Consider the following 21,775-nt stretch of genomic DNA (forward strand, 5'->3'; position numbering starts at 1 on the left):
AAATTTACTTCTGTGACCTTTAGCAGCTCAGTGACCTTAATAATATAAGCACTGTTTTGAATATAAGCAGGTGGGAGGCATTCGCGCCACTTTGGTAGCTTCATTAGGTTCATGAAGCGTTTTTGCATTTGCTGCATAAACTCATAGAACAAAGGAAGGAACTTTTGAACGATTCAGTGAACATCTTCATATTAAAGTTTGTTTTCAAGAAATGTGTAACTGCTTGCAGTTATAAAAGTCTGCTTTCCACCCACAAGTTGCCATTATCTCAAAGGTGAAATTTTAGCATATGACTAAAATGTCCTATAACTACAGCTTCATGATTCAGCATCTAACATCAATAATTCACAGTGAGATCATAGGATCTCTGTGGATGGTAGTGACATGCTCACTTGTCTTCTGCAAGGAAACTCAGGGCATATGGAGAGCATTTTGAATTGAGACTGTGGCGGGCTTGTCTGGGTATCAGATTTTCGTCTCTTAGCTGGTGCAGCAGGCAGAATGACCCTTCTTTGGGAAAGGCATTTTTTTGAGAAAGGTAAACTTGGGTTGTCAGGCTGGTATGTGCAGCAGTGGTCACCAGCTTCCTGAGGGTTTCCCGGAGCTACACGCAGCGGGTGGGAAGCCTTTCTCCTTTCTGTGGATGGAAAAGATTCCAGCTTGGTTCTCTGCCATCGCTAAACACAAATGTGTTGGTTTTTCTTTTTGAAAGTTCAACCCTTGAACTTTCCAAAAATAAACCAACCATCAGGGCACCGAAATACTATTACTACTAATAAGCAGCTCTGCCTAGACTTACATAAACAACACTTCTGAGGTAAACTGCCCGGGGGGTCTGGACACTATTTATTTATTTATTTATTTATTTATTTATTTATTTATTTATTTATTTATATCTGCTCTAATAATGACTAGATTTGGGTCCATTGACCCTGGGAATAATCGATTTTTATAGCCACCCCTTCAAACAAAAAATATAAAGGGATAACTTTTAGAAAGTGAACCATCTAGAAAAACAATTGGCAGGCTGATGCAGCCCAAGGGGAAGCCACCTCCCGGCGCTGCGAAGCCCTCCACTCCAGAGGGCCCCCACCGACCGGATAAGAGAGCCGGCTCGGGACCCCGCCTTCCGGGTCCCTGCCCCGCCTGCCTCCTCTCAGCTCACCTCCCGCGTAGCTCCTCCCCCTTCCGCTCCACTCAGCCTTAGCTCCCGGGCTGGGGTCAAATTGCCGAAACGGGCCAATTCCCGTGAACCAATGGCCATGTTCCATGCAAATGAAGCAAGACGTGATTGGCTGAGAGCTGGCCGGATAACTCCAGCTGGCGGAGCCCTTTGTCCTCCAGTGGCTGTGAGGCAGCTGCGGTGTTGGTGTCGTGACTCTGGACCAGGTGCTGGCCGGGGAGCGCAGGAACTAGTCAGCCGGAGGTCGGGACAGGGGCGGCCACTGGGCCGGCGGGAGCGCTCTGCACGACGCCGGGGAGCGATCGGAGGGGGCCGGCGCCCGCGCGCCCACGGTGGCAGGAGCAGCTCGCACGCCGCGCTCTCTGTGAGGGACCTGCAGTTACAATATGACTTTGGAAGAATTCTCGGCAGGAGAGCAGAAGACCGAAAGGTAAGCCGTTCCGCGGACCTCTGCCGTCCGCACTCCCCGCGCCTCTCGGTGCAGCCGAGCTACGGGAGTTTTGCCCGGGTACGACGAGCCGAAAAGTTTGGCGTGGGTCTCTCGGGGCCGAGCCCCGCCGGGGCTCTGCGGAGACAGCAGCGGCGACCCCCGGGGCTCGACACGGGACGCCGGGCTGGGGCGAGCGAGGGGTCAGCAGGGGCGACGCGGTCGTGGCAGCCCCGGGTTTGCAGACAGCCCGGGTGCGCTGCCCTCGGAGGGAGGGTCGTGGTACTTGGTTGGGGGGCGGCAGAGGCCCCCGAGCTGACGGGCCCCCTGGCCTTTGCCGGCACACAGGATGGACAAGGTGGGCGATGCCCTGGAGGAAGTGCTCAGCAAAGCCCTGAGTCAGCGCACCATCACCGTCGGGGTGTACGAGGCGGCCAAGCTGCTCAACGTGTAAGTGGGGCCGGCGCCGGCCCTCCGCGGCACCCCCTCCCCGCCCCCTGCGCCCTGGCGCAGCCGGGGCGACCCCAGGGCCCGGCGGGGGGTGCGGCGCCCCGGGGAGCCCCTGCGCTCACCCGCGCCCCCCGCTGCCCGCAGCGACCCGGATAACGTGGTGCTGTGCCTGCTGGCGGCGGACGAGGACGACGACCGGGACGTGGCTCTGCAGATCCACTTCACCCTGATCCAGGCGTTCTGCTGCGAGAACGACATCAACATCCTGCGCGTCAGCAACCCCGGCCGGCTGGCCGAGCTCCTGCTGCTGGAGACCGACGCGAGCCCGGCGGCCAGCGAGGGCGCCGCGCAGCCCCCGGACCTGCACTGCGTGCTGGTGACGGTGAGGGCAGGGGCAGGGGCAGGGGCTGCGGCGGGGCGGGCGGGAGCCCGGGAAGGAAGAGGGATGGCTGGGCGCCCCGCTGCAGCTGAACGGGTGGAGGTCGAGAGGGAGGCTGCCTTTGCCCTACTAAAGCGTGCGCTGGACTTTCAGCCGAGATGTACTAGTTTCATCATCGGGATTTTCTCTGGGACTGAACAAGTCTAAGCATGTTGGCTGCTGCCAGCAGCGGAAGAGATCCCTGTGAGTCAGCAGTCAGCCCAGCTACTCCCTACCTACATCTGCACTACCTCCCGTGACTAATTCCTTTAGCAGGGCAGATTAGATAAAGCCAAATAAATTCCTGGCTCACCCCTCATTAAGAAGGCAGCTCCATTCTCTGCCAGTCAAGGCTAAAAATAGAAATGGTGTAGGAGACAGACCTAAATTATTTCCCTAGAAATACTATTAAGAGAATAGAGTGGAATTTTTTTTCTTTGCAATCTTGTACATTTTTCATGGACTTTTTTTTTCCTGATGAAAACTTGTGGTGGGTAGACAATGTGGTCAGAGGTAAATGTGCTTGCTTTTTCTTCTGAATTTTACTTCTTTTTGACTGGTCTAGGGAAGTGGCAGGCTCCATTTGCTGCTCTTGAAATGTACTCCTCTTATCTTTTGGGAAGATAACAGGTGGCAATTCCAGTTAACTGCTGTGCAGCTTTCATCTATGTGCACACAGCATGAAAATATTTTTCAGAATTGTTTCACTTGTAGCACTGCCAGAGTACAAGTTTGGTAGGGCAAACCTGGGAATGATATCTCATGCAAATGCCGTGTGTGGTATTTATTCAGTTTTGCATGTGTGGCTCACATGTGTTTAGACTTTGCCGAGTAGAGGTTAATAGATAATTACCCTTAATGACTTTGCAGAAAAGCCAACTACCTGGAAGCCTTTGTGCTTATCACTTGTCTCCACGTCACATGGCCAAAATATAGCATGTTGAATTATCTTCCTTCCAAAATTGGTGCATAATTATTAGCAAGTGATGTACATGTGAAATTAATTTTTTCTAAATTTGTTCCCAGAATCCACATTCATCACAATGGAAGGACCCTGCCTTAAGTCAACTTATTTGTTTCTGCCGGGAAAGTCGCTACATGGATCAGTGGGTTCCAGTGATTAATCTCCCGGAACGGTGATGGCATCTGACTGAAAATAACTGAACCAAATTGCACTGAAGTTTTGAAATACCTTTGTAGTTACTCAAGCAGTTACTCCCCACACTGATGCAAGGATTACAGAAACTGATGTCAAGGGGCTGAGTGAGTTCAACTACATGTTCTGGGGGCCCGGAGTTAGATGACTTTGCAGATGGAAAGAGGTGAAAATGAAGAAGGAAGCTCTGTTGAAACAGAAATACAGTAAAAAGAACAAAAATTACCAAGAACTATGCGGGAATGAAAACTCTATATTAATTTAGGATGGTTGCATTACATTAAAATAAACCAAAATATGCTTTGTTGAAGCTTAAATGTGCAGCAGTAGTCTGGGTATTGTGGGTTCCAATGCCCTCGAGTCAAAGAAAAGCTGAAAGGGTTAATCATATTTTAAAACCGTATTTTATTGTATTTTGATGAGATGGTAAATTCTCAAAAGTTTTATTATAAATCGTACTAAGTTATTTTATGATGTGGAAGGTTATTTATGCTATACATTTTTTTTTTTGAAACACAATACAATAAACTGGTATGGAATAATTGCATCATTTCTCAATGTGTGCTTTTTTGTCTCTTGTTAACTGGGATTCAGTAGCTGAGGCTGGCTTCAAACCTGTGCGATCCTCCTGTCTCAGCCTCCCAAGCGCGGGGATTACAGGCGTGCGCCACCACGCCTGGCCTTAACTGGGATTCTATTAGCAGACATTTGACTGATGCCCTGCTCTACACTGGGTCAAAAAAAAAAAAAAAAAATAGAAAAACAGGGTTAAGGAAAAGGAAGTTAGAAAGTTAACTTGCCAAATTGGATACAAATAATTATAGTTCAGTGATGTTAGTTCTGTGATGAAATTGTGAACAAAATGTTGTGGAAGCAGAGAGAAGTTAAGAGCTACCTGCAAGAGGAGTTGAAGCTTTTACTGAGATCATTTTATTTGGATCTTAAACGTTTCATTTTTCTAAGTAGAACAAAGGGGTATTACTAGCAGTTGCATTCCCCCGTGCAAAGGTGTGGAGGAAGGCCTGAAGAATTACAACCTGTTAGGGAACATTGTGTGTGCATTCACCACCCCTGTGGCTTAAAGATAAGAGATATGGACCAGACTCAAGGGCATTCGGTGTCAGTCTTGTGCGTTTGGGCTGCTTTCTGTAAACGTGAGAATTCTGCAGAAGCCTTCACAGTCTGCAGAAGGAAGTAGCAGCGTCAGTTGTTGTAGGAAGATAACCCGGGGGCTGTTGGGAGATGGTTACTGGGATGAATGGCTGTAGGTAAAAAGGCCAGTTAGGAAGTGAGTGTACCAGTTGGAGGCCGTGCATTTTGCAGAACCATATTTAGGGAAGAACAGAAGTGGCCTGGCAGAGTTGTGCAGCGCCCTAGTGTTTTGTGCCTGACAGCTAAACATTTCCACCACAGTTCTGAGGGATCTAGTTAAACTATGTCAGATGGAAGAGAGGCAGAGAGCAAAGAAGCAAAAGAATTGAAAGCCTTCAGCAGAACAATCATCTTTTAGCTGGAACAGTCACTTGATAATTAACTGCAACAATCTCTTGTAGACAGATCCAAAGAAAGCAAAAAATGCTTACAGAGGCAAGGCCTAGCATTTTGCTTTGTCTACTTCTCAAACCAAACCCCTGCATGCCCCCTCCCCATCATCTATCTCCCATCCTTATCACGACTACCTACAATCAGGCAAAAGTAGAGAAAAAACAACTGACAGCAACAAAAACCTCGTGTAAGTTTCTGCATATCTTAGAGCCATGGGCCCTTCTTGCAATGAAGTTTCTACTTTTCCACATCTGCTATAAATGTGGGCTTTTAGGCCTTGTTTAGGTTTCTTGTATCTTGAAAGCAGTGTGCAAGACTGGAATTTAATATTTACTTTTTATATTACCAGAGGATTTTGAGAGCAGTGTTTTTAAACAGGAGGGTTTTCTTGCCTTCCTACTAAAGTTAGGGTTTTCAAACTTTTTTCATAATTACTGTTTGATTAAAAAAAAAAAAAAAAAAACTTGTGCAAAGATGACTGAATTAAACCAGGTAGGCAGAATGAAGAAAAGCAGGTTTGGTGGGAAGAGCATGAGTAGCAGCCATTCTCTCTCCATCCTCTTCTCACTTATAAAACGGAGATAAAATTGCCCATCTTGCAGAGTTGCTGCCTCGCCTTTGATGCTATTTATTAAATGCCTATCAGGTACCCGACACTGTGTTAGGTCCCAGGGCTGTGAAAGATGAAGAAGCACCTGCCTTTAAGGATTTAGTGCAGCTGGACTTGGTGGCGCACACTTGTCATCCCAGTACTTGGAAAGCTGAGGCAGGAGGATCGTGGTTTTCGAAGCTGGGCTTGGCAATTTATTGAGGCTCTCTGCAACTTAGTGAGACCCTTGTTTCCAAAGAAGAAATGAAGGATTTAGTTCACAATTTAGTGGAGATGCCTGATACCTTCAATACTAAGTGATAAGGGATGATAGGTGATGGGTGATAATAGTCATGTCGTCCTGATAATAGTCATACCTTCCTGGGGCCAAGTGATGTTTGCCAGGTCCAGGGAGACCTGAAAGATGAAGAGATCTTTAAAGGGAACATGAACGGCATTTATGTAAGAAGGAGGAATTGCAGTTCAAGTCATGTTTGGGGCTACTTTCTGGGGAATGACAACAATTATATAGCTTTATGCCAGAACTGATCGAAGCACTTCACCTCTTGGAACTCATCAGCACTCACAACTATCGTATGGAAGGAGATACTATTATTGTCTCTCTCTCTCTGCTGGAGATTGAATCCAGGACTTTGCCCATACTAGATAAGCACTGAGCTATACCAGCTCTACTGTCTCTGTTTTGAAAAGACTGATATATACAGAGAGAGTAATTTGCCCAGTTGTATTGTTAGTGGCAAAGCCACGGTGCAGTCATGCCCTCCAGAGATGGGTGGTGAAGTGGGAAAAATGGCAGGAACCAGACTAGGATTTTGCTGCCAGCCAAACCTTTTTTCCACGAAGTGATAAAAAGCACTTTAAAAATAACTGGTAGGGGCCAGGTGTGGTGGCACATGCTTGTAATCCCAGCATTCGGGAGGCAGGAGGATCGCGGTTCCTGGACAATCTTAGCTATTTAGTGAGGCCCTCCGCAACTTAGTGAGACCCTGTTTCAAAATAAAGAACAAAAAATTAGGGCTGGGGGATGTAGCTCGGAGGTAGAATGCCCCTGGGTTCCATACCCAGACCTGCAAAAAAAAAAAAAAAAAAAAAAAGTATAGCTAAGCAGTAAAGCACTTGCCTAGCATGTACATGTGCAAGGCCTTGAGTTCAGTCCCCAGCACCTTAAAGATGGGGGGAGAAAAGATTTAAAAATAACTGGTAGCTGGATATGGTGGCTCACTCTTGTAAATCCCAGCATTTGGGAGGCTGAGACAGGAGGACCATGATTCGTGGACAGCCTCAGCTACTTAGTGAGGCCCTTTGCAACTCAGTGAGACCCTGTTTCAAAATAAAGAACAAAAAGTAGGGCTGGGATTGTAGCTCGGAGGTAGAATGCCCCTGGGTTCCATCCCCATACTGCAAAATAATAAAATAAAATAAAATAAAATAAAATACAGCTTTCAAGATCCCTTCCCAGAATCATCTAAGTGAGGCTGCAATAAGACTAAGAATTTCCTTTCTTTTCTTGGTACTGGAGATTGAACCCAGGGTGGGTGTCTACCTCCAAACTACACCTCCAGCCCTATTTTATTTACTTTTTATTTGGAAACAGGGTTTTGCTAAGTTACTGAAAGCTTCACTAACTGGCTGAGGGAGGCCTTGAATCTGCGATCCTTCTGTCCCAGCTTCTCAAGTCCTGGCATTACAGCCAAGTGCCACCATACCTGACTACTTTAAAAAAATTTTTTTTGAAACAAGGCTTCAAAGTTGCTGAAGGGATTGCTAAATTGCAAGGGCTGACCTTGAACCTGTGTTCCTCCTGTCTCTGTCTTGCAAGGACTGAGATTACTGGTTTGTGCCACCAAGCCTGGCTTCAGAATTTCTCTATCGGGTGCTTCCCGTAATTCTCCTTAACAGGAAGTCTGAGGAATACCTCCCGCTTTCCTCGAGTTCCCACAACTGCAGACTCAGCTCAGCCACTCTTTTCAAATCCCCTGAATGGGGGAGGGGGCCGGCAGCATTCCCTCCTTGATGTCAGCCCCCCAGGAGCTGAGGAATGCACATTTCTCTGTAAAGATTGAAGAGATTCCCAGGGAAGAGGTGTAGCAGAGCCATTGGCCACCTGGGGACAGAGAATTTATGAGTTTACTGGACAAGTCATTAGAATCACATAAAGTGGGAAAGTCTGCAGACAGAAAGGCTCTTCCTTGAACCGATGGACCCACAGACCTTTAATGTGCCAACATAGTACTGGGCACGTAGAAGAAGGTGTTTGGCAGAATAAAGATAATCTGTTATTGTTACATGGGGTATCCCTCAAGATCAGGCACAAGGCAGGCCCTGGGAAGTGAGTGGGGTCCTAGTCTTCTTGTGTTCACTAGCACTTTCAGCCTTACAATATGCTTTCTGCACTTATTAATGTATCTGTTTCTCTGCTAAAGCAAATGAGCCCCAGAGAGGTTAAATATATATATTTATATATAAAAGCCGGGCATGATGGCACACGTTTGTAATCCCATCATTTGAGAGTCTGAGACTGGAGGATGGTGCTTCTGACAGCCTCAGCTACTTAGTGAGTGAGGCCCTCCGCAACTTAGTGAGACCCTGTTTCAAAATAAAGAATGAAAAAATAGAGCAGCGTTTGTAGCTCGGATGTTGAATGGCTCTGGGTTCGGATTCACCTCCAGACCCTCAAAAAAACAAAACAAACAACAACAACAACACACACACACACACACACCACACACACACACACACACACACACACACACACACACACACACACATATCCAAGATTCTCTGGTAAGGAAGCGAAAGAACCGAATTTTTCTGTGAATTCAATGCTCTTTATACCAGGGCTGTAGCAGGACAACCAGACAGCAGAGGAGACCCTGGGGGAGGATGAAACCAACTGAATCTAATCTTTTGCTCAACTGATAAGTGGGACAGAGCCTCAGGGAAGCTAAAGGAGATAAAAAGCAGGAGAAGAGAATTCTAAGAATTGTTCTCTTTCATCTTAGAACCTTGCTCTGAGAAAAGGATCTTTGTATCTATGGTTTTTATGCTAACTAACTTTTTTTCCCCCCTGAAATAAATTGGCCTGAGAAAGAATTTATTCAGAAGCAGCAATGTTAGAACTATCACTTAACATCTGACTTGATTGTCATAAGAATGTCTCACTTGGAGGAGTCCTATTTCACTTGGCTTCTTTGTGTAACTATTAAGGACAGGGCTGGCAGAAAGTTAGGAGGAAGAGCACATCAGCTGAGACAGTGGGCTTTGGATTCTGGATCCCAGCTAGAACATGGGAAAGTTAGCATAACATTTCTAAGTCTCTCTTCTTCTATAAAAGGGAGAAAGCGAACAAGACATTTATTGCCGGGTTGTAAAGATAACAGAAACAATGCATAGAAAGCACTTAGCTCAGACCCTAGAAACACTTAATAACAATGACATTTCCTATAAGTTGGTAATTTTTTTGTCTGTGTGTGTTTTCTATGTAATTATTTTATTCGTGTGTGTGTGTGTGTGGGGGGGGATTGAACCAGGAACATTCTACCTCTGAGCTACATATCCCTCAGCCCTATTTTTTTATTTTTATTTTTATTTATTTTTTATTTTTGGTGGTACTGGGGTTCCTGGAAGCCCTTCTACCTCTGGGCTACACTCCCAGACCTATTTTATATTTTTTTTATTTGGAAACAAGGTCTCCTAAGTAAGCGCTTGCGGCTGGCTTCGAACCTGCACGATCCTCCTGTCTCTGCCTCCCAAGCACGGGGATTACAAGCGTGTGCCACCATGCCTGGCCTCTTATTTTTATTCTGAAACAGGGTATTGCTAAATTGATGAGAGAGAGTCTCACTACTTGCTGAGGCTGTCCTCCAACCTGTGACCCTCCTGTTTCAGCCTTCCAAGTACTAGGATGACATTCATAAGCCACCACACCTGGCTCTATGTAATTATTCTAGGTTTGCAAATTTAGATAATTATCTAAATAATTAAAAAAAAAAACCCAGCAAACTACATTGCCCAATATGATTGAAGGTAGCAAGGCACCATCCAGTTACAGTATGTTAATTTTTCACTAATCTAGTTCCTCCTTTCCAGGAACCTAATTTAGTTCATCATCCCACATTTGGACTCTCAGAGTAGCTCTATATTCAGAATCTAGGTTGGGAACATGCTGTGTGCCAAGTACTGTGCTACAGCTTGCTCCGACAGGTGACAGGAGGTACAGTTTCTGCCTGCGGTCTGGGATGCGGAGTGCAGGGAGCTGCCAGACACGCGGACAACTTTCGAGTCAGTGTAGTGTCACGGCAAGTTGGGCATGTACAATGGGTGTGTGTGAGGGGGAGGGGGCCGGGAAGCCTTCCAGGAAATGGTGACGCTTGACATGAGTCTCGAAGCACCTTTAGGAGTTCATCAGGGAAGAAGGGTGTGACGCATGCGGCTCTTTCTGTGGTGTGTACTAGGGGATTAGGTGTTAAGGAAGCAAGGGGTGGGGATGGACAAACTGAAAAAGTGGACAGAGACAAACCCTGGGGGGCCTCGAATGCTTTTTCAGGAGCATGGACTTTGCCTGGCAGGCAATGAGGAGGTGCTGAGGATTTTGTATAGAGAAAAAAAAAAATGTTCAGATCTGGGTATTCTATGGTAGTGCTCTATACCAGAGAGTATTGGTATACATGACAGCGCCCCACTAAACCTTTTTTTTTGTGTGTGGTACTGGAGATGTAACCCAGGGGCATTCTACCTCTGAGCTATAACCCCAGGCCTATTTTTTATTCTTTATTTTGAAACAGAGTCTCACTGAGTTGCAAATGGCCTCACTAAGTAGCTGAGGCTGTCCTTGAACCACAATCCTTCTGTCTCAGCCTCCCAAATGCTGGGTTTACATGCCTGCGCCATGCCACCACACCCGGCTGGAGAATGACTCCAGGGGCATTCTACCTCCAAGCTACATCCCCAGCCCTTTTTATTTTACTTTTAAATAGGGTCTCTCTAAACTGCAGAAAAGTTCACTAAGTTGCTGAACTTGGCCCCAAATCTGCAATTCTCCTGTCTCAGCCTCCCAAGTACCGGGATTACAGGTGTGAACCACCATGCCACCCTGGCTAACCCTCTTTCTTTGCGCTGGGTAGATTTGTCCTGAAGGGCTGGCCTATCCTCCTGGCATAGCGATTGGTTCAGAGGTAGATCTGTAACTTCGGAAGGCCAATCAGAGGCCTTCCTGAGACTTCTGTCACAGCTGAATCTCTTCTGGTTTTGCCTGTCAGGAGGATACATCTATAATATTTGGCCTGTCACAGAGTTGAAGGCTATTCAAAACAAAAGGGCAGAGAAGAAACTGGAAAGCAGAGCTCCTGAATCCAGCCATACTTGAAGTTGGGTCTGTGGATTTTCACTTAGGTGCTTAAACTAGTTTCATTTGCAACTAAAAGTAGGCTGAGCAATTTCTGGCAGACATTCCAAACAAAATCTCTGAGAGATTTCTGGAATGTGGGACTTTAGTGCTAGAGCCAGGGCTGTCCCAATTTAACTGTGACAACTGGGTGCCCTAATGCCAGGGGCAAATCTGGAGTCTGGAGCCTCAATGGGAAGCTTTTGTGGTGGTTCAGGCAAGGAAGGACATGGGCCCAACTTGTTACAGTTGATTAGAAAACTACAGAATGGGTTTGATAAGTATTTGAGAAATCAAATAGACATGAGTTGGAGACTAGCATAAGGAATGAGGAATCTTTCTTTCAGCTCTTTTTTTGGGGTTTTTTTGTGTTTGTTTGTTTGTTTGTTTATTTATTCATTTGCGGTCTTAGGGATGGAACCCAAATGGGGCATTTCTGAGCTACATCCCCAGCCCTCTTTTTTATTCTTCATTGTGTGTGTGTGTGTGTGTGTGTGTGTGTGTGTGTGGTGTTGGGAATGGAACCCAGAGGCTTTCTACCTCCGGGCTATACTCTCAGACCTATTTTCTATATTATTTGGAAACAGGGTCTCACTAAGTTGCTGAGAGCCTCAATAAGTAGCTGAGGATGGCTTTGAACCTGTGCAATCCTTCTGTCTCAGCCTCCCAAGTGTGGGGATTATAAGCATGGACCACCACGCCCGGCTCTTATTCTTTATTTTGAAATAGGGTCACACTGAGTTGCAAAGAGCCTCACTAAGTAGCTGAAGCTGTTCTTGAACCCGGACCCTCCTGACTCTTCTCCCAAATGCTGGGATCACAAGCGTGTGCCACTGTGCCTGGCTCTCTGTTTTTTGTTTTTAAACAGAGTCTTGCTAGGTAGCTGAGAGTCGAGTCTCACTACATTCTGAGCCTGACCTCACAACTGCAATCCTCCTGTCTCAGCCTCCCAAGTACTGGGATTACAGGTGGGCGTCCCTGTGCCCAGCTGCGAGGTCATTCTTGGATGTCTCTCAGGTTTCCAGTTTGGGTACTTTAGTGATGTAATGCTACCAATTCAATTTTAGGGAGCTGAACATGTTAGTGTATGGCTGTAATCTGAGAGACTTGGGAGACAGGCAGGAGAATTGTAATTTTGAGGTAGCAAGACCCCATCTCAAAATAAAATCAAAAGGGCTGGGGCTGTACTTCAGTGATATGTCCTTAGACTCAATTCCATATATATATGGAATATATATTCTCTCTCTCCATGTATATATATCTATATATGTATATATACATATATATGTATATATACATATTTAGATATATCTCTCTATACATATATATGTATGTATCTACATAAATACATATATATGTATATCTACATATATATCTACATATATATATGTAGAGAGAGAGATTGAGAGAAAAAGAGAGGAGAGAATATGGGCTTAGTCCTGGACTTATTTTGTTTCGGAGCATTAGATGACTGTTGAAAATGTCCAGTAGAGCCGGGCGTGGTGGTGCACGCTTGTAATCCCAGCATTGGGGAGACTGAGACAGGAGGATCTGGGTTCGCAGACTGCCTCAGCTGCTTAGTGAGGTCCTTTGCAACTCAGTGAGGCCCTGTTTCAAAATGAATAAAAAATAGGGCTGGGGGTGCCCTCAAAGGTAGAATGCCTCTGGGTTCCATCCCCAGTACCGCAAAAAAAAAAAAAAAAAAAAAGGTCTGGTAGAGCTGGGCATGGTGCCACATGCCTGTAATCTCAGTACTTGAGAAGTTGAGACAAGAGGATTGCAGTTTTGAAGTCAGCCTTAGCAATGTAGGGAGACCTTATTTCAAAATTTAAAAATAATTTACAGAACTGGGGATGTAGCTTGGAGGTAGAATGCCCCTGATTTCAATCACCAGTACAAAAACCAAACCAAAACAAAAATCCAATAGGCAATAGATAAAGTTAATTCTTGGAGCCGAGTAATCCCAGCATTTGGGAGGCTGAGACAGGAGGATCTGGGTTCAAGGTCAGACTCAGCTACTTAAGTGAGGCCCTTTGCAACTCAGTGAAACCCTGTTTCAAACTTATGAATAAAAAATTGGACTGCCCTTGGGTTACATCCCCAGTACCACTACCATAAAAAAAAAAATTAATGCTTGAACATGAGGTTGAGGCTGGATGTTTAGACTTTGGGATCATCAGCATAGCGACTACGAGAGAGCACGGGGTCTCCAAGAAGAACAGGGAGAGTGAGGAGAGCTTTGTGGGCCCCGACAGAAACCTGGAAACTTAGGGGACACACAAGAAGGGACAGAGCGCAAGGAGGAGTCTGGTGTCACAGAATGGCGAGTTTATGGGAGAGGATGATTCACACTGTTAGAGGGGCCGGAAGGCTCCACTGAGTTTGGAAATTAGGAGTACGCTGGTCATTTTGTTGTGAGATAATAGTGGGAGTAAGACCTGGACTGTAATTCCCTGAGAAGGTGGCAGGTGGGGAGGAGAACGTTCACTGGAAATTTTTTGAGGTACTGAGGATTGAACTCAAGGGCATTCTACCTCCGGGCCCTTCTTAATTTTTATTTTGAAACAGAGTCTTGTTCAGTGCTGAGAGCCTTGCCAAGTGGCTGAGGCTGGCTGGGAACCTTCGATCCTCCTGTCTCAGCCTCCCAAGTGTTAGGATTATAGGTGTGTGCCACCAGGCTCAACAACTGAAAAATCTTAATAAAAGGTGAGAAGATGGGAGCGAAGTAGAGAGCTGAGGGTTTGGGCCGCATGAGGAAGTTGCCTCTCAGCCTGTGAGTCTGAAGGCAGCTGGGCATGATGGAGGTGTGTAGATGTGGGGAGGTGGCACGTTTTAAGAGCCATCAGGCCAGATGGCTCCAACCCCAACATGCACACATACACACATGCACTACACACATATACATACAACACACACATTCATACATGTGCACACGCCATGAGATTACACGTGTGCGCCACCATGTCCAGCTTATTTTATTATTTAATTTTTAATTTTTGTGTGTGTGTGTGTGTGTGTTCCTGGGAATGGAACCCAGGGGCTTTCTACCTCCGGGCTACACTCCCAGACCTATTTTATACTTTACTTGGAAACAGGGTCTCCTGTTTCGAAGTTGCTGAGAGCCTCACTCAGTAGCTGAGGCTGGCTTCGAACCTACAAAATCAATCCTCCTGTCTCAGCCTCCGAAATGCTAGGATTATACACATGCGCCACCATGCCCGGCCTTTTTATTTCACATTATGGAGAAATAAAATTTTATTTTACTATTTACACAGTGAACAGGAGGTAAGCGGGGGCAGGGGAGTTTGAAGAGGGCTACCAGGGTTTTATTTTTATTTATTTTTTGGTGGTACTGGGGTTCCTGGAAACCCTTCTACATCCGGGCTACACTCCCAGACCTATTTTTTTTTTTATACTTTTTTATTTGGAAACAGGGTCTCTTAAGCAGGAGAGGCTGGCTCCGAACCAGCGTGATCCTCCTGTCTCCGCCTCCCAAGCGGGGATTACAAGCGTGTACCACCACGCCCGGCCACCACCAGGGTTTTAAGTGAAGAAGTTAGCTGGCTGAGGACTCTTAGAAGGACTCTGTGGCATTTTGTCAGGGATGCAGTAGAGATTGGAAACACTGGCACCGGTTTTTCTCCACTATAGTTTATTCACCTTGTTCACTCTGTCTTCATAAATAACAAACGTTATCATATTAAGACTCTGATTAAAAATCTCTACCAACTCCCCACCCTATGGAATTCAAGGACACAACGTTCTTTTGCAGTGTCTGCCACATTCCACATCTCTGCCACAAAGATCTCTGTTACCCTGACACCCCAGGCTTCTTGAACACCGAGGGCATCCATCCATGCTGTTTTCACTGCTAAGACTGTCCTTTCTTTAGTTTTCACCAAAAAGCTCCTACTTACCCTTCAAAGCCCAACTGATACCTTTTCTGTATAACCTTTTCTGATAAATTCAGGCAGAGTGACACCTTAGACTAGCATTTACCCACATTTTGTGTCATTTATCCGTTTACCTCCTATTGCCCAATCTGCATTGTTCCCTTCTGAACTCTCCTGAGAGAGCCTTGTCTTTTCTGGGTTTGTTTGTTTGTTTATTTATTTATTTATTTATTTATTTATTTATTTTTGCGGTACTGGGGAAGGAACCCAGGAACATTCTACCTCCGAGCTACATCCCCAGCCCTATTTTTTTTTTTTTTTTTTTTTTTTGGTGGTACTGGGGGTGGAACCCAGAGGCTTTCTACCTCTGGACTACACTCCCAGACCTATTTTATACTTTATTTGGAAACAGGGTCTCACTAAGTTGCTGAAAGCCTCACTAAGTAGCTGAGGCTGGCTTCGAACCTGTGCGATCCTCCTGTCTCAGCCTCCCAAGCGCGGGGATTACAAGAGTGCGCCACCACACCCGGCCCATCCCTATTTTTTAGTCTTTATTTTTGAAACAGGGTCTCACTGAGTTGCAAAGGGCCTCACTAAGTAGCTGAGGCTGTCTGCAAACTGCGATCCTCCTGTCTCAGCCTCCCGAATGCTGGGATTAGAAGCGGGCACCACCACATCTGGCTCTGGGTTTATTTTAAGGATAAACCTACCACGGTGCTAATGTGAGCTACAACACTCCTAGTAGCTATTCAACAAATGAGTGAATTTCTCTTTGTCCCACTTCTAAAATCAAGGCCCTGCCACTCACACTCAGTGTTTGGGAATAGCTCTCTATAATGCATTTTTCCTTAAAAATTCTTTCCAGTCCTGCTGAGGAGTTAGTAGCTGAGGTATAAGGAAGTGATTCTTTAAATATCTTTTAAATACCTATAATTATTCACAGCAAACCCACATACTCTTCTCTGACTCCATACCCTGGACATTGGCTTTTCTCCCAATTTTCAATTCAAGGAGGAAAATGTTAAGTGACTTAGGGTGGAGGCGGTAAAAACCAACAGAAATGAATCGTTCTCCCTTTTCCAATTTGTGAAAACTCAGACGAGAGGAAGCATTAATTGTCACTTAGCTTAGAGTCTTTTTAATAGAAGAGGAAACAAAAGTAGAGGTCAGAAATGTCCTAAGGTCGCAAAGCAAATTGGTGGCAATCAGACCGGAACCTGCATTTCCTGGTTTTAAGGAACGGTAGTCACACTTTATCCCAGGTTCCAATTTTCAAGGTTTGTTACCCACAGTCAACTGAGGTGGGAAAATATTAGATGGAAAATGAGACCAGAAATAAATAATTCATGTCTTATTTTGTTATAGTATTAATATTTATATTGTGGTAATTGTTGTTTTATATTTATTTATTTATTTATTTATTTATTTATTTATTTATTTTTGCTGTACTGGGGATGGAACCCAGGGCATTCTACCTCCAAGCTACATGCCCAACCCTATTTTTAATTCTTTGTTTTGAAATAGGGTCTCACTGAGTTGCAGAGGGCCTCACTAAGTAGCTGAAGCTGTCCGTGAACGACAATCCTCCTGTCTCAGTTTCCCAAATGCTGGGATTATAAGCGTGTGCCACCATGCCCAGCTAATTGTTCTGTTTTATTATCAGTTACTGTTATTAATTTTTTACTGTGTCTAATTTTTGAATCAAACATTATCATAGGTATGTATATATAGAAAAAAATATATAAAATATAGTTTTGGTATTATCTGTGTTTTCAGGCATCTCCTATGGTCTTGGAATATATTCCCCGTGGTTAAAGGAGAATATAGCCAGGTGTGGTGGCGCACGCTTGTAATCCCCGCGCTTGGGAGGTGGAGACAGGAGGATCACGCTGGTTCGGAGCCAGTCTCGCTGGCTTAAGAGACCCTGTTTCAAAAAAAAAAAAAGGTCTGGGAGTGTAGCCTGGAGGTAGAAGGGTTTCCAGGAACCCCAGTACCACCAAAATAAATAAATAAATAAAAAATATATTTTCCCTTAAATAATACTAAGCAACATGAACAGTGTGTATGTGTGTGTGTGTGTGTGTGTGTGTGTGTAGTTACTGGGGATTGGAGCCAGGGACATTCTATCTCCGAGTTATACTCCCAGCCCTTTTTATTCTTTAACTTGAAACAGGTCTTGCTAGATTTCTGAGAGTCTCACGACGTTGCTAAGGTTGGTTTGAACCTGCAATCTTCCCAAGTGCTGGGATTATAGGCATATGCCACTATGCTTGGCTAGATTTTTTTATTTTTATTTTTTATTTTTGGTGCTGGGGATTAAACCCAAGGGGACTTACCTCTGACCTTTCCATTTTTTATTTTGAAACAGAGTCTTGGTAAATTGCTGAGTGTTTTACTAAGTTGCTAAGGCTGGCCAAGAACCTGCAATCCTCTTGTCTCAGCCTCCCAAGTACTGGGATTACATGCATGCGCCACCACGCCCAGTTCTACTGTTTATTCTTATGTGAGGGTCCAAGATATTACATATGCATATTACATATTAGTGCCAAAACATTACAAAAGAACTTATTTTCTACTTTACTTATTTTATTTTAATATTCTCAGAGTTACTGTCATTTTTTAAACTCTCAACTCAAACCATCTTACAACTCTATGAAGACAATCTGTGGATCATAGAATCTGGCCGGCAGAGGTGTAGGAGCTTCGGATTGATCTGTGTCTTTTAGTTGTAGTTTCTTCTCTCAGCCTCACTTTCCTCATCTATAAGATGTGGTTCTGTCATATCTACTTTCCTTTACACAGGTGTTGTTTGTTTGTTTGTTTGTTTATTGGTAGTACTAGGGGTGGAACCCAGGGGCTTTTCTACCTCCAGGCTACACTCCCAGACCTATTTTATATTTTATTTGGAAACAGGGTCTCACTAAGTTGCTGAGAGCCTCACTAAGTAGCTGAGGCTGGCTTTGAAACTGTGCCATCGTTCTGTCTCAGCCTCCCAAGTGCGGGGATTACAAGCGTGCGCCACCACGCCCGGCTTCACAGGTGTTGTTTAAACAAGCGCTTGTTGTGTGAGCCTTAAAAGGGAAAACACACGTAAGGCACCAGACCGGTGTCTGGAGTTCTGTTGGCTCTCTCCTTTCCCAGTGCCTTGCTCAAATGTCTATAAATATTGGCAGGTGTTGCGTGGCCCATACTGAGGGCAGATCTAAAAGGTTTATTTAGTTTAGAACAAAGCATTTCAAATGTATTGGCCATGGGAAAATCCTTCAAAGTTCAATGTAGAAATGTGATTATATATGCTCTACCTGGGCAATCCTTGGATACCCTTCTCAAGAGGGATGTCCCTCCCCTCTCCTCTCCTCCCTCTTTTCCTTCCTTCATTCCTTCCTTCCTTTCTTCTCTTTTTTTTCTTTATGGTATTGGGGATTAAACCCAGGGGTATTTGACCTCTAAGCCACATCCTCAGCACTATTTAATTAAATTAATTAATTAATTAATTAATTAATATATTTTTGCGGGTCTGGGATGGAACCCAAGGGACATTCAACCTCTGAGCTATACCCCCTGCCCTATTTTTTATTCTTTATTTTGAAACAGGGTCTCACTAAGTTGCAGAGAGCCGAGGCTGTCCACAAACCGCCATCCTCCGGTCTCAGCCTCCCGAATGCTGGGATTACAAGCGTGCACCACCACGCCTGGCTTTTGTTTTTATTTTAAAACAGGGTCTTGCTAGGTTGGTAAAAGTCTCACTACTTGCTGAGGTTGTCCTCGAACCTGTGATCCAAGTACTAAGCACCACCATGTCTGGTGGATGATGGTTTTCTGGATATAAAGCCTCTGTACAACTTTTGTCTTATCTAAGTATAAAATGTGCATATATTTTTAAAAAATGTTAATTGGTTTATTTAAATCTATTTTATAGGCCGGGCGTGGTGGTGCATGCTTGTAATCACCAAGCTTGGGAGGCTGAGACAGGAGGATCGCACAGGTTTGAAGCCAGCCTCAGGTACTTAGTGAGGCTCTCAGCAACTTAGTGAGACCCTGTTTCCAAATAAAATATAAAATAGGTCTGGGAGTATAGCCTGAAGGTAGAAAGCCTCTGGGTTCCACCCCCAGTACCACCAAAAAACCAAACAAACAAACAAACAAACAAAAAAAATCTATTTTATAGGGAAACTTCACATTGCTACTTATACTATTTCTAGTTTTCCTAATATATATATATTTTTTGATGGTACTGGGGTTCCTGGAAGCCCTTCTACCTCCAGGCTACACTCCCAGACCTATTTTATATTTTTAAATTTGGAAACAGGATCTCTTAAGCCAGCGAGGCTGGCTCCGCAGCAGTGCAATCCTCCTGTCTCCGCCTCCCAAGCGCGGGGATTACAAGCGTGCGCCACCACGCCCGGCTTTATAAAAATTATATAACTAGTAACTTAAAATGTTTATTTGCGCCTGGAGGTGTAACTTGGTGGTAGATTGTGGTGGTAGATTGTGCAATTAGCTTGCACAAGACCCTGGGTTCAATCCCCAACACCAGAAAAAAAATTGTGTATTATCTAAATCTTACATGCCAACCTTAAGCTTGTCCTTACCCTGATGTCAGGGGACATTACTGACCCAGTCTGTCAGTGCTTGACTCAGAGGATGTACTACTGCTCTCATTTGTTCAAGGGGTGACTGCTTAGCCCTGTTCTACAGTTAATGTCCTCAAGTACCAGATTTAAGGTCTTCTAGTGAATGAAGCTCTCCCTTCTATCACTAAGCAGGGTGTATGTGGAGGGGTTCAGGGTAATTAGGTCTAGAGACTAGAATAGTAACTCAAATAGTTGTCTAGCTGCCAAACAACCTACCTTCTCTTCCTATACCCTAAGTTCCCCAGGTGGCCTCAAACTTGTGATCCTCCTGTCTCTGCCTCCCGAGTCACTGGGGTTACATGTGTACACCACCACACTTGGTTTAGCTGTAAATTTCTTAGACTTCAGAGCCTGACACAGTACCATCATGCATCTCAATTATTTTAGTTACTTGCTTTCATAACAGTCTAGACTGTCTGGGAGAAATTAGTCTAGGAATACTTCACATGTATGTTAATTCCCAATGGTGAAATATGTTCTTTTCAGCAAAGCTGGAATGTAAGGAGAGGAAGAAGGCTGAGGTTGATTAATGGAGGAGCTACATCTGAATATGTGTAAAAGTATGAATACAGCATGGTTAACCTGCACACTCATTGCTGGGAGGGGGAGAAGGGGAACAGGTGAGGGGAGAGGGCACCAAGCACAGTCTAATGTGTACTATTTTCTATATCCACATATAAATAAAATTAAAACAAATTCCCAATGGTGCCTAAAACTTCTACTCCTGTGTGCTGAACATTGCTGTCTCCATAGTTGTCTTATGGTGTCAGTGGCCTTGATCTACAGATCAATATAATCATTAGCACTTTTACCTGGAATTTACTTGGATTGCACTTTCCTCCAGGGCAAAGGAAAGATTGGTTTCTGAAAAAATGGATAGATGAGGTGAGAATTTCTTAGACTAACAGCACATGTTTGCCCAGGGTTGGCCTATGGTTTTAATGGCCTTAATTGATTTGAATGACTCAGATAAGAAGACAGCTATTGGAGCAACAGAGGCCCATCCAAAGGTAAAGGTTATGTGCTGCACGGAGGGAAAGGTGGAGTAGCAAGTATTGCCATGGTTTGAAAGCCAGCTAAGCACTAGCCATGCCAGGTTGTGCAAAGACAGCTAGAGCTGACAGGGACCAGGAGCTAAAACATGGTTGGATCTTAAGCCAAAGGCAAATGTGGCCACAGAGAGGAAGGAACAAGTACTCCAAAGACTGTCTATCCTAGCAAAAAGCCTCCTAGTGAATATCCATGTATTTATGTGTAACTGACCCTATTGCCAATGGAGAGCTCAGGATGGTTCAGGTGTGATAAGAATTGGAAGACTATGCACCAAGCTGCCACCACTACTTGGGGGTGTGAGTTTCTTACTCACAACATTGAGGTAGTGTATGTTTCACCTGTCATGTTCACTTGTATACTCTCATTTCAGTCGCATCACCCTCCTTCATCCTATCTTTTAAGAAACTCTTTCTTTTTTTGGTGGTACTGAGGTTCCTGGAAACCCTTCTACCTCTGGGCTACACTTCCGGACCTATTTCATATTTTTATTTGGAAACAGGGTCTCTTAAGCCAGCGAAGCTGGCTTCAAACCAGCGCAATCCTCCTCTCTCTGCCTCCCAAGCACGGGGATTACTAGTGTGCGCCACCACGCCCTGCTAAGAAACTCTTTTCTATGCAATCCGATTAAACCCCTCAATACAGTTGGATTCCCCCAAGAACCACAAGAACTTTGGGAATTTGGTCAGAACTGTTGAAATTGCTTGTAAGTCGTTGCTTAGTACTCATAACCAAAGCACCTGAATTCCTCAGTCCTTTACAAGAAAGGGTTGAGTTACCATCATTTGTTCCCACTGTGTGTGTGTTTGGAAGACATTGGTGTGTGTGTGTGTGAGTGAATCCCAACCCTGGGGAAAAAAGGTCAGAGGAGGAGACAGGACACCTTCAGCAAACACTTGGTGAATATGAGTCACCAGGAATCTAATGACCTTTCCATTTGTTATCTGTTTCCATGGTCACAGCTGGGCCTCAGGATGGGAAACAGCCCTCTATGTCTAGGGAATCATCATGTCACTCCTTAAGAAC

The 21,775-nt window shown here is 44.8% G+C and overlaps 1 protein-coding gene across 3 annotated transcripts; it reads left to right on the forward strand.

Annotated features, from left to right (window-relative positions):
* Positions 1 to 1,569: 1,569 nt before the first annotated feature.
* Positions 1,570 to 3,618, forward strand: GADD45A (growth arrest and DNA damage inducible alpha; the record flags this gene model as incomplete). Of its 3 annotated transcripts, XM_080693352.1 has the most annotated exons (4): positions 1,570 to 1,613; positions 1,959 to 2,060; positions 2,205 to 2,442; positions 3,505 to 3,618. In XM_080693352.1, the coding sequence occupies 4 exons, from the start codon at positions 1,570 to 1,572 to the stop codon at positions 3,616 to 3,618; spliced, it is 498 nt and encodes a 165-aa protein (XP_080549478.1). The 3 variants fall into 3 exon arrangements, with proteins under 3 accessions (XP_080549478.1, XP_080549479.1, XP_080549480.1); XM_080693353.1 differs by lacking the exon at positions 1,959 to 2,060; XM_080693354.1 differs by lacking the exon at positions 2,205 to 2,442 and having other exon boundaries at positions 3,505 to 3,541.
* Between the last annotated feature and the right edge of the window lie 18,157 nt (positions 3,619 to 21,775).

This window comes from Muscardinus avellanarius (genome assembly GCF_963383645.1).
Source record: "Muscardinus avellanarius genome assembly, chromosome: 3".
Lineage (NCBI taxonomy): Eukaryota > Metazoa > Chordata > Mammalia > Rodentia > Gliridae > Muscardinus > Muscardinus avellanarius.